This window comes from Opisthorchis viverrini (genome assembly GCF_000715545.1).
Source record: "Opisthorchis viverrini unplaced genomic scaffold opera_v5_14, whole genome shotgun sequence".
Taxonomy (NCBI): domain Eukaryota; kingdom Metazoa; phylum Platyhelminthes; class Trematoda; order Opisthorchiida; family Opisthorchiidae; genus Opisthorchis; species Opisthorchis viverrini.
This window is the reverse complement of record NW_008751670.1, coordinates 1553685-1566637: the sequence shown is the minus strand read 5'-3', so window position 1 is coordinate 1566637 and position 12953 is coordinate 1553685. Positions and strand designations below refer to the sequence as shown.

Genomic DNA, 12953 nt, shown 5'->3' with positions numbered 1-12953 from the left:
AACCAGCTATCGTCTTGGGACTTATATGGTCCATTATCCTTTATTTCCAGGTGAGCGCTAACGTTATCCATCTTTAGATACGATAATGATAAGCAACTTATCCCCTCGCTTGAGCGCTTCCAGTCAATCACCTTTTTTGTATTGCAGTACGGAAACATCACCCCCCTCCTGCAACTCCCGACTGTTCACTCGTAGGCATGGGTACAGCTTTTAAACTATCGTGACTGATCAGGATGGAAAACAATTCTGCATGCAATTATAACAGTTCTTCTGGGGAGCATTCGTCACTATCAAACCAAACGGTTTGTACCAAACCATTTGAACGATTAATATTCTCTAAAATGACCTTGTACTGCCAGCCTTTCCAACTCACTTGTTAGCCTTACTTACGCCTCCACCAAATCATCATTCGCCCACTAACTGACTGTTATATCAGCTTCCGCTAGCTTTGGCATGCCTCAATGACTGTAGTTTAACTGACAAGCATTAGTACAGTCATCTGACAAGGCCATCAAATTCGGCTGAATGAACCACTGGCAGCTCTGCTCAGTCCACTAACCAATATTAGCCCCTGACAGTCACTCAATCAGCGGTATTAAAACAACCGACTACTCTTTGGTCCCATCAACCCGAAAAGGTGGAGCCCTGTCTACTCACCCATGCTATATCCTGTTCTGATTTTGTCCAGCTATCGATCCGAAAGTTTGTCAGGCAATGAGGAAAATTTCTAGATTACTTCTATGTCTAACCAAATAATTTTTGTCAAGCCTCTAAGGTTTTTGTAGGGAACCACACCTGCTTTATTAACGTTTGCCCTTCAAATGAGTTTGGTCAAACCTATCAACCTTACCCTGATGTTGAGAACAGCTTAGTTAGCCCAGGCACGAAAATGCATAGTTCTGTCCAATCTCATTTTGCTCCCTTTAACCCCGATTATCTGTATCTTGGAGAAATTGCTTTATTCGAACATTAGCTGAGTCCCATGAAGGACGAAACCGGTCGTGGGCTGTCAAAGAGTTTTCAGCAGCCTTGTGGGTAGTTTTCTCTACGGAAATATACTGCGATAGGGAACCACACCTGCTTTATTAACGTTTGCCCTTCAAATGAGTTTGGTCAAACCTATCAACCTTACCCTGATGTTGAGAACAGCTTAGTTAGCCCAGGCACGAAAATGCATAGTTCTGTCCAATCTCATTTTGCTCCCTTTAACTCCGATTATCTGTATCTTGGGGAAATTGCTTTATTCGAACATTAGCTGAGTCCCATGAAGGACGAAACCGGTCGTGGGCTGTCAAAGAGTTTTCAGCAACTTTGTAATTAGTTTCATTTATCATTGAGTCAGCTTTGCGGGTATCTTTCAACAACGAACCGCACCGGAAATGCATTCTGACTTCGGAAGTCGAATTGAATATGCTGAACGGATTTATTGGTGTCAATAAGGTCGATACTTTGTGCTAATCCCTTCAGCAGCAGCGCCCTGAGAGGGAAAGATTAAAGGATCAGAGCCTCACATTTAGAAGACGCTCATCTCTTTTCACGTCGAAATGCATCTGAACTGTTCTGTGCTCTCTGGGGGAGTATTCGAAGGCGTGGATCTGCCGTGAGAAGACAGCTTAAGTAGAAAGTTATTCTATTGGTTTCCCCCTATATAATTGTCCAGTTGTCCGATCATCCGTTCACCCTTAAGATGCGGTGATGCTTTGTCACCGCTTTGTCAAACGGAACTCGAACTCATATAGTTCCTGGGGAAATAAAGTGTTCGTAGTCACCCCACTCTGGTTTGAACGGCGTAATTATTCCGGTGAGTCCGCACCAAAGAGAAGCACTGGACTCGAGTTTCGCTCTTATTGGAGCTTATCAGCAGTGTATATCCAATGGCCGTGGCGGGATTTGAGCCTCGGACTTCTGACATGCGAGTCGAACGTGCAACTACTACTCCACCAACGCACGTTGGACGCACCTGAATTTTCACGTGCCCTTAAGAAATGACTGATTGACCGCCGTGCATCACACACTACAAGAAACGGCACTTAACAGTAAATTAGTGGAAAACCGACGATAAAATCAACATAATTTATGATTACTTTTCCCTTACTCTGTAAATTATACAAAGCCTCTGTCAATAAGTTGCTCTAGGCTGCTGTCGTCATTGCTTAAATTTTCTTGTGCTGTCATTACCCTTTTCAGATTGAAAGCCCCCAAAGACGACTGGGCGATGGAGCTTCGCTATTGGGTTCCAATACAAATGCAACCGTACCCATCTTTCTACCACCCGCCTCTTCCACAGGGACGTCTCCGAGGGCGGTTGCGGAGACTCCTCAAATTCCCCGAGCCGGTGCAGGTCGACAGGCCCTGCTGACATGGGTTGAGCAGTCGCTTTCCACTCATGATCCGTAAGTTGCTGCGATAAGTGTTGGCTTGATGCAGAGGAAAGCCCCCAACTTCAAACGTCGTCATCATGCCGACTTATTTATTTTTTAGGCCTTTGAACTTCAAAGTTACCGATTTCGGTACCTGTTGGCGAGATGGAAAAGTCTTCCGCGCTCTCATCAATTGGCTGAAGCCCAATTCGATCGATATCAAAGCGACTGAAAAGTTGACCAATCGCGAAAAGTTGGAACACGCATTTCAGGTGGCTGAATCCAAACTTGGGATTCCTCGTCTTTTGGATCCCGAAGGTGAGTAGTTTTGTGTTGCGTACTTTTCAACCTCAGTCAGCAACTACAATCGGGAGGATTGTTAAATGTTGAGAGATGTTCCTATGAAGTGCCAATAGGATAAGTCTTCTTCCGAGCTTGTTTTTGGAGAAAATGCACCTGTTTGCAACATTTGGTCTACTTCAGGTCCTGTGCCCTTTTTGTCTGATAACTCACATTAGAATCTATCATGTCGCCATAACCGGTTGCCTGTAGAATTCTATAGCGCTGTGACTTCTTTCACAGTACATATTCAGTGTATGAAACGAAGACGAACGAATCAGGTGGTATGCGAAATATCACTCAGGTCACTTGGTTTTCTCTGCTTTCCCTGGTTTCTCAAAGTTGAAGTAATGTCCACCATAAATCAAGCAAAGCGTTCCTCTGAACGATATGGTGAGAAGGTGAATGCAATAATTTGAACGGGAGATCTTATTACCCGTTCCACCCACTACTATCTCTGCTTGGTAGGTTGGAACATATTGGCTGATCAACGGGTGTGGGTAGAGTGAACAGGCCTCAGCAATGTGGATGGTAAGATGAATGATTGTTTCTGGGACGTGTCGGTAAATAACTCCAAATCTCAAGAACCGGATTACATACGCATGCGAAAAAACAGCGTTTGGAATTGCTCGGGTAGCCTATCTGCAGAAACTGTTCCATTCGAAAACAGATGGACTAATCTGCTTACCAGTTTGACCACCGGCTTCCCGTCCAAGGGAGCTCAACCTATAGGTGGGATGAGAGATGAAGCCTATCGAATCGTGTCCAGAACAGAAGGCTCGCATGTAATTAAGTTGGTTTGAAAAAGAACATAACTTGTTTCCACCTGGGGGTGAAAAGAGTTTAAGATACCTGAAAACCCTCGGTTGATTTCAAAGGTACCTCTAAATCACAGGATGCGACTGGACTAATATGCTGTATGCATGCGCGTGTTATGGGGTGAGGCCATCGTAGAGACTGGAGAACCGAGATGGTTGCAATTCAAGTGTCTCAACCCTCATAGCAAAATGGATTCTATTCCGGGGGACTTTTCCCCATTTCCTCTAAGACGACAGGGTTACTTGAAAAGTAGTCCTCTCCAAGTAATTCTACCAAAGTAGGCTAATCACTCTTTCCCTGAAAGCAAGACAGGAGTGAAGAGATGTACTTCCATTGCACCGGATCACATGCTCTCTTTGGAGATGACCTCACTCACCTTTCCGATAGATGCGGTTGTAGTGGTCGCCCTACAAAAGGAAACTCAAGAAAGAAGAGATTTTGTCAGATTCAGGAAGCGTTGGTACGGCAAAAAACAGTAGCAGTACTGAAGGTCTACAGGTTCTCGCCTACTGACCAAATTGGGTCAACTCACTAAAATACCGTTACCTTAACTGTCCGTGGTGATACGACCGGATATCCGGCTTGCCGCTATGCTATTAACAATAATAATCGATAACAATCGTTCAGTTGTAACACCCTGTTGGTGCCTAACTGCCAGGCCACTCGAAAAAAGCACGAGAGATGAGATAATGGCTAGTTGCTCAAGTCTAGACAAGAGCAGTCGAGATGCTGAGGTTGGGTTCGAACTACAAACCTACCGATCAGTAACCACTGAGCTCGAGATAGGTCAGTGGTTAGTGACGCTATGGTGGGTTTTTTTACAGCTTCTAGTTCCATGGTATCATTATACGACCGCCATTTTGTACCGTCTCCTAGCTAAAAACACACTTGGTCCGTTTATTTTGGTGTCTGTGTTTGTAGAAATTTAGAATGTGACTGTGTGACACTTAGTTAACTGTCGATTGGTTTGCTGCTTATGACTGTTGTCCTCTCACTTGACTTCACCGAAGATGTGGACGTTGACAAACCGGATGAGCGTTCAATCATGACGTATGTGGCTCAGTTTGTCAGAGAATCTCCGAGTTTAGCAGAACCCAAGTCGGATGCGGTAAGTTTCGCTTTTTCTCCATATGAGTTCAGGTTAATAGTACCGATAGTTTGCTCTGTCAGCCGATTCGCTGTGACTCGAACTACGTCATTTGTTTCATATGGTGACCTCAACTTGCTCGTGAATATTTTACTTTCGGTATCTGAGTGAACATACGATAGGTTTGATCAGCGTACGAAATTCTGTCCACTTCTATTCAAGAAAAAGACGGCCAAGCCCTCCGAATCTCCAAAACGAAGCGATGAAAGAAAATCCCGAAAGTCTTCCAATGCGGAGCGAGTGAGGAGGTCCTCCAAATCCTCCAAGCATCAACTCAGTCCAACTACTCAAGCCTCAGTCGAACCAGATCCGGATATAGATCCGTCACTGGTGCTTAGCTCTTCCACTGCATCCGGTCTAAGCGATTGGCGTCGATCGCGTCGAGTTAGTTACGGTGGTGTGAATTCGATGGATGATGAGGCTATCCGTAGTCTTATTCTTGCCACCACACCTCCGGAATCATTGGATGGAAGCTTGTCTCCGTTAGGGAACTCCTTCGCGTCGGGAGTTTTATCCACCTCATTGCCTACCCGAATGCCCGGGTCTTCCCAATCATCTGGCTCGCCGCACTACCCGATATCACCACATCGAAATGTACGTGCCAAATCTTACGCTGGACTTCGCCTTTGTCGTGCGGCTAAAAATGTTTCTCGGTGTCAGGCGATGGCCCGAATCAAAGTGACTGCAGAACCACCAAAAGCCACACGAAACATTGTCCCCGTCTTACATTTGGAGGACGAGGTGATCATTGGTGTCTCGTACATTTGTTGTGATCTTCACGACTGTCTGCACAGGTCCCCCGGCTGTTTTGTTGTATTTTTGGCCTCGTCGGTCTCACTGTTCCATTGATGGACTGGTGTTGTGGTCTCTATACTTTCCTGTCCACCATCCTCTGAGATAACTACATGAAACTTATTTATTCCGAAATATTCCCCCTACAGGCCACTGTAGAGAATGAACAAGCGGAGAAGGAGCGCACTTTTCTGATAAATATTAAAGAACTGATTGCTCGGGTGCGCCATGGACCGATTCAACCAGAAGATTATTTCAGCGAATTCGAAGTGAGTATTACTGGTTGGAAGCAGTGGTTTCCCTACTTCTTATTTTTTCCTTTCCACCAGGCTTGTATGTATGCGCGCCAGCCTGGGGTTCGTTGTAAACCGAAACTGTTTCTCTGTCAAAACCATTACGATCAATCAGTTCTTCGGCAGTTCGCACAACCAATCTAGGTTAGTGAGAAAACAACTTCTGAATGTCAATCAAAAGGCTGTTGAGCGAAAAGTTGAGAGGGTGAATGATACTACTCGGTTGCCCAGAGGAGGGGGAATCTAGGTTAGTGAGAAAACAACTTCTGAATGTCAATCAAAAGGCTGTTGAGCGAAAAGTTGAGAGGGTGAATGATACTACTCGGTTGCCCAGGCCGAGGAGGGGGGGTTGGTTCAGGTACCTTTGGCTCAAAAGTCTAACCCAAAAGGCTGTGGGTGGATGTACGCTTTCGTTCAAGGACCCTGCCCTCAGCCTCTGACTCAAAAGTCTGAAATTCGAGGCAGCGGGCCTTTCTTGGGAGATCCTTTCTAGATCCAATGACCCATCTGACCGCATGGGCCGGCTAGGCCCGAGGACGCAGGTAGCAAGACATAACTGTCTCATTCCTAGTGCATCTGTGCACGGCAGGTGCCTAATGAACAGCACCGAATTTTTTGGTTTTGAAAGTAATTCGACCGCGCCGGTGGTCACGGCCAACCAGTTGGCGATCGGAATGTGCGGATTTTAGGGCCGGTCTTTCCAAACCCTTCCTTCCTAGGGGGAGGTAGCATCGCTGCTTCCGTAAATGTGAACATGCTGGTCGCCTGGGGAAAAATGCCTTGCTGTCTTCACATTCCTATCGCAGAGGACAGTACGACTTTACCTCCAGACCACCTCGTAATGCGATTCCTCGCATTTCTTCGTCGGGCTGCTCGCCTTTAGTATTTCTGGCGTGGTTAAACCTTTAGGATCTGAAGCCCAGCCAGTATAGCCCGCAGGATCATTGCAGCACAGAAGCCTGACCACCATTACACGGTGACAGCTCTAGGTCTGTCTGCCAATAAAGACTGACATTAAGCGTAAAGGAGGATAGCTGAAAAGTTACACTATTGGAATTTTTCAAACACTTTCATCGTACCAAACCGAATTTCGGTTACTCGGATTAGTCCCGCTCCACTCTGTGTTCGGATGAAGACGAGTTGGCCTGTAAAGGCTCCACTTTTCTCAATTGAATTTTCAACCATTTAGCATATCAATTTGGTTTTCATGAAGGAGCCAACTAAATCTCCTGTTTATAGTATTCTTCAACTGAATGTGCTGCACAAATGCAGACCCATGTTTCAAAGTTAACGATCAAACTAAGTGAGGTCGTTGAAAAGTTAGTTAAGTAAAGTGGAGTCGTTACAGACGCAGAAGGAGCGGAGATTCGGCTAAACTGAGTTGGGCCCTGTTTGTGCTTGTTTCACTATTTTGGACAAGGCCATCTGCGGTCCGTTGATGCCCATTTAATTTGTCATTTTTGAGCAAGCAAACTTTTAAGTGAGATCAACAGTCGAATGGACCCAGATTAGGGTTGAACCAGCTGTGGGATGTTGGCAACTTTAGATCGCTTCCACCGCACTACCTAAAATAATACTTTGGTCTAGTGGATATCCGAACATTAAGTGCCGTCCCCGAACAGTGGAGATAGACGAGATCGAAGAACAAGACACTTCTGAGTGTTTCAGCCACCTTAAAGGCATACACAGGTTTGTCTCGGCTGCCACGGGTTTCGGAATTACCCAAAGTCATGAGTTCTGGGTGAATGGAGCTGTATCGTTCAGACAGTGAGGCAAGTGCACATCCAACCATGACATGGTGGATCGTCCCCTCTAGGAACCACTTCCATATTTCCGTAACTGAGTTTATTGTGCAATCTTTCCCAATTTCTTTGTTGAGAGGACTTTTTATGGAGTGGGACTCAGCGTCCCTTCCAAATAGTTGTGACGGCCCAGTTCTTACGATAATACTGTTAGGTATAAATTGTCTCTTATGTTATACCACTTTTAGTTTCTTATGCAAGCTCAAATGGAACACGAAAGCCTTGCCGCGTATATGTTGGAACTGACAGACCGCAAGCGACAGGGTCTACTTATTGGCCTAAGACCAGAGGAGCTGGATCAGATTCAGGCGGAGTGGAATCGGGTGAAACCACACTTGGATGAATGGCGGTGGCGCTTGGATGATGCACTTCCAGGAGACTGGCACCCGATAGGTCGCTGGTTGGCGCAGATCGAACGGCGTTTGATCAAAGATGCCGACGTGGCCGGACAACTTGGGCTAGAGATGTCCCCTGATGGAGCAAAGCTATCACTAGCAGAACGTGTTGAGCTCGTCGAAAAATGTCTAGCTGAACACGAGGTATGCGACTTTGTGGTTTTATTCCAACGAATATTTCCTCAATTCTAGCTTCACACAAGTAGGAACTGACGTATCCACTGTCTCCTGGATATGTTGGCTACTCTGGGAAGCCGAACCCTCAAGTCGTCCAATTAGCGCCCAGCAATTATTTAAAACTTCATGTTCATTTTTATGTGTCATCCTTGAGCCTTCTGTTTTGTGTCACTGCTTAGTCACTGCTGAATTAATAGATGCCAACACGAGCTTCTATCGTCTCGGATACTTAGCTGGCATATTTGATGGATTGCTAGCCTTATTGTGTTCATCAGGCCGCAATGTCAAATCACAGCCACACCGGTGAAAGCTCTCTTGGTTCAAGTATGAAAAGTTCGTTCGTTTCATCTCAGTTGTCTCCGTTCGGATCCTCCTCTGTTCTGTACAACTTTGTTTCATCCTCGTTTTCGACGTAGGAGTCAATGGCAAAATTTGGAGAGATAAAAGCACTTTTCACTCGACTCAAGGAGAAGAATATAGAACTACAAAAGGCAGCTGAAAAGGCTGCCAACGATCCAGAGTCTTTGGCTAAACTGGAGGTTCGTTTGCCGGAAACAATCGTTGTTGCACTGGAAAACCGTATTCTTGGTGTGGAATTGGATGGGCCTCCGGCCAAACGCCGATTGGAACGGATCGCGCTCCGATGGAAATTAGCACATAGAGTGGATGAACTGAGAACTAATCTGAGCACCTGGCATTCGGTTCGATGCAAACAACGAAGTGAAGTTCGTTCCCATTTGGAACGAATCAGAGTGAGTCCGATTCGCGGGATGGGAGCGTGTTTCCGTTCTTTGTAACGTTGACTAATTAGTTGTAAAGCAATAAATGTGAGTAGCGTTGAACAGTCTAGATTGCATTTTGACAGCTTTGGTCAGGGATTCTTCTTGTCCGCTGCTGAATGTGGCACATAGGCCAAGCAAGTCTCCAAATGGGATGTATAATACATGAATGTTCATCTGTCCCGTACGACCTTGTTCGAATATAAGTGGTTGAATAAGAGTGACTAAGATAGTGTTATATACAATTTTCCCTTATCCACCTAGCCACGTATTTAAAGATGTTCTGATGGATAGGAATCCCTAATTCTGAGGAAACTGTGCAACCCACGAGCTCTTCAAACCCTCGTTTGAAACACAATAACAGAATCATTTCTCCAGAAAGCTACGAGACCGGTCGGTTTCTACTGCAATTTAGATTCAATCTATGGGAGAATGGGGTGCCTCGTATGATTTTTCTCCATCTTGAGGCATCTTCGTCCCGCCAAGTCCTTCTCGGTTTACTCTCAGGTTCCTAATTGCTTCTCGGTTCTTTTTTTTACCTACACATGTCTTTATCTCGGGTAAAACGATTGTGTCTGAAAATTCACCGGCAACGACAAATAGGTGAAAAATCTATCTATACTTGCCCTGATCGCTGTGGGTGATCAGCCAGTCTAAAAGGTTAGCCAGATACACCCATCAATAGCGATTATTACCAGTTCGAAATGCCACCGTTCCTGGCCAACATTTGCGTGAACATATACTTTGGCAACGGTTCCAAAGTTTCTCGACCCAATAGACTGACGTCTATCTGCAACTGTCGATATCCTTACATTCTAGGAGTATCTGGCGGCCTTCAGTTACCCAGATGGTGTCAATACAGATTTAATGCAGCTGGCTGAGTTGACATCTTCGCGTGATGACGAAGCTACGGGTGTGGCAGAACGTCGCAGACAACTGGAGGCCATGTCTGGAGACGAAAAACACCAATTTTTCACATCCGCTTCCAGCCAATTTCTTTCCATGTGTGCTGGCGGTGGAACTGCCATGCTGGTTGATAGTGCGGAAACGGAACGCAAAGAAGCAAGCATGTTTCTGAGCTCCATCAGAACTCGCTGGTTAGATGCTTGGAGAGACGTTGAAGAACTGCAACATCACCTCGAAGAGTTGGAGCTGAAGTGGGAGTCTTACGAGGCGGTAAGTGCGTATAGAAGATAGGATGCTGGTGCTGTTGCCCATGGCTTGTTCGGCAATAGTTATTCCTGGCTTTCTCGTTTCTGTGCAGGAGAAAGCTGCCCTCAATTCCTGGGTTGCAAACGCGAGGAGAATTTTGAACGATGAATCAGCGACTTCGGCCGATCGAGTTCGGCTATACGAAGAACTGTCTCAGTGGCGAGCCCGTATTTCTGCCTTGAATGACTTGGGTCACGAGTTGATGGGTCATTGTGACATTTCTGCGGCATCTGCATTGGATGATGAACTGGCGGGTGTGAATTCTATCTGGGATGAAATCAGTCAAGAAGTAAGTGGTGTGCAGTGTCAGATTCAGTAGAAAACGCCATTTCTTAATGGGCGTCTGTTGTACAAATGGTTCCTTAACAAGTCTGTTCTCTAAATAAAGGTTTTTGATATGGTTGTATTAGACAAGTTGTCGAAATTCCGGGGAACGATTAAGCTGTTCCTTGTGGCTAGCGTTTACGGCCATACGGCCGTGAAGGATAGGAAGTTGTTACATGAGTGGTCGTCATAAACAGGAGGTACTGTGTCTGCAACGTCAGTTTGGGTTTTTATTTGGTGTAACGCATGCGTCGAATTTGTCAGGAACCTGACTACTCCCTAGTAGGTTGTGGGATTTGTAAAGTTGGCGTTTACATCGCTCTAGTATGAACAGTCCTTCTCATGTCCTGGCGCAGTTATTCTCCTGGGTCCACACCGAATCCAAATGCAGATGTCCGGAGTTCACAACCCGACGCGACCAAGGATATACGCTTCTGGAGAATTTAAATAAAAGTGAGACTTGACTACATAAGGGGAACTTTTCAAACAATCACGAGGAAGTGTAAAGTTGACTCGATTTGGGATGCCAGCGCACCTTTTCCACTTTTATTGTGGTGGTCTGGCTACCCAAAAAGCTACTTTACAAGGAGTGTGTGACAAAGAAATAACAATAATAACGCTAGTTTTAGCGTACAATAATAAAGAGGTCAGGTAGAACAGACACACTATTAATTGTTCTCCTCAAACTAGTTCGTCGTCGGCCTGGGTCAGCGAACAAACAATAATCCAATCATGGTTGTCCAGTGGTCTTCTTCTGAACAGTTCCCACATATATAATAGATTCCGAAGGTAGTCTGAAATGTCTTGATACCAGAGTTAGCGCATGAGACTCGTGAATGACCGCTGTAAGCGTTAGCGAAATCAGAAGAGAGAGTCGGAGCACGTGACCACGTTTGTATTGCGTGAAATTGTACAGGTGCGCGTTTTCTGTGGTTTTTCGTATTCAAGCAAAAACGGCTATGCAATTGACAAAATACGTAATGTTATAATGGAAGCAAAATAAAGGTACAAAACACCACATTATCTCCCACAGAAATGGCGCTCAACCTATAAAAGGTCCTCGGCTATCATGCGCACCACTTTTTCCCATTTCGTGTCAGGCGAGCAAGCTGAACCCTCCAGATCATGCTTTTTGTCATCACTGCACATCGTTTTCTTACTCTTTCTTTTTCCTAAAAAGTTACCAGCTGTTTGAAATCCAGGAGGTCTTGCAGCGGTTGCTGGACAAGCCTGACACTGAAATTTCAACTGAGAGAGATTGTCACACTCGATGTACTCGTCTTGGGGTTGTGTGAAATCTTCAGCGACTTCGGTTACTCCCTGTCAAACAGACTTTACTATGATTCCCTGTTTGTTTCAAACGGTAACCAAGATGTTTAGCTGGAAAATTGGCTCCTTTCGATTTCAATCGGATGAATTCGGTTTCCTTGCACCTGATCTTTGTTTTGGCAGCCATGTAGGCACATATGTTATCTCCGTCTGTCACTAGCAATTAGGATTCATGCGTCATTCTTTAGTTGACGTAAACGGTCCGCACACATATCATCACAGAGAACCAATCAGGATCGAGGACACTGGTGTGGTAGCCTTGGGATGTCAGCAGTCGGATGACGTATATCAAGTGGGGTTGGTAACACCTTAGGTTAGTAGTGGCAACGATAAGGTTTTGCATCTTCTTAGCATCGGAATGCAGGAGTTTTGTGCGTAGGGAATCAAAATCAATCATAAATTCTGCGGCCATCAATCTGAGGTGTTCTATTGGTGTTCTATTCTGACTGGGAACCGAGAGAATGCAGTAAAAATTGGTCGTCTTGATAGCGTTTGGTGCACCATATTCTCGGAGCAGCGGCGGTCACCATACTCATGGAACATATTTTCTTTACTCGCTAGTTATGTGTGGGTGTGTATCCACAGTTCCATAACTATCCTGTAAGCCTTTCCCGCTTCTTTGCACTTGTGAAACTCGCGGAATCACTTACAAAAGAGAATTAATTCCCTTAGTCTTCCATGAAAAGACTCAAACCAAAGTACTTTTAGAATCGATTCTTTCCATTTTACTTTTTTTTCTCCAGGTTGTCCGGTCAGCGGAGTTGAATCGTATGGATAAACTAAAGTATCTACATGGCACTGCGCTTGATCGAATCAACACCTTGGTCAGATCTACCGAGCGGCTCTTGGATCAAAAGTTTACACTACCAGAGACCACGGATGCCGACAAAGCCTATGAGGCTACAGCTGCCTATCGAAAGCAGTTAGAAGAGGCGCGAATGACATTGTTAAAACAAGCAGAACAGGACTACCTAGTACGTTCTGAATAAAACTATGTAGTGAATACTGAATAGGAAAGTCGGTTTCCTCCCATGTACAGACACCCATTCGGTCTATCTGGATTCCAAAAATAAACTTCAAAACAACGAGTCCCACTCTAACCTAGTGGAAAATATCACCATTTTGTGTATTGACTGCGTTCGAAACGTTATAGTCCGCCATTAAACTGAATATATATATATATAT

The 12953-nt window shown here is 45.2% G+C and overlaps 1 protein-coding gene across 1 annotated transcript in view; it reads left to right on the top strand.

Moving 5' to 3' along the window:
- Window positions 1-2187: 2187 nt before the first annotated feature.
- T265_12767 (hypothetical protein) overlaps window positions 2188-12953 on the top strand; it is a gene marked incomplete at both ends in the record, with an annotated part of 64865 nt that continues 54099 nt past the window's right edge. Inside the window, 11 exons of the mRNA XM_009165386.1 lie at window positions 2188-2393; window positions 2428-2678; window positions 4146-4304; window positions 4529-4626; window positions 4828-5470; window positions 5563-5726; window positions 7741-8091; window positions 8541-8876; window positions 9723-10079; window positions 10168-10411; window positions 12477-12746. Coding sequence (XP_009163650.1) covers window positions 2188-2393; window positions 2428-2678; window positions 4146-4304; window positions 4529-4626; window positions 4828-5470; window positions 5563-5726; window positions 7741-8091; window positions 8541-8876; window positions 9723-10079; window positions 10168-10411; window positions 12477-12746 — 3079 coding nt within the window. The remainder of the gene's footprint in view (window positions 2394-2427; window positions 2679-4145; window positions 4305-4528; window positions 4627-4827; window positions 5471-5562; window positions 5727-7740; window positions 8092-8540; window positions 8877-9722; window positions 10080-10167; window positions 10412-12476; window positions 12747-12953) is intronic.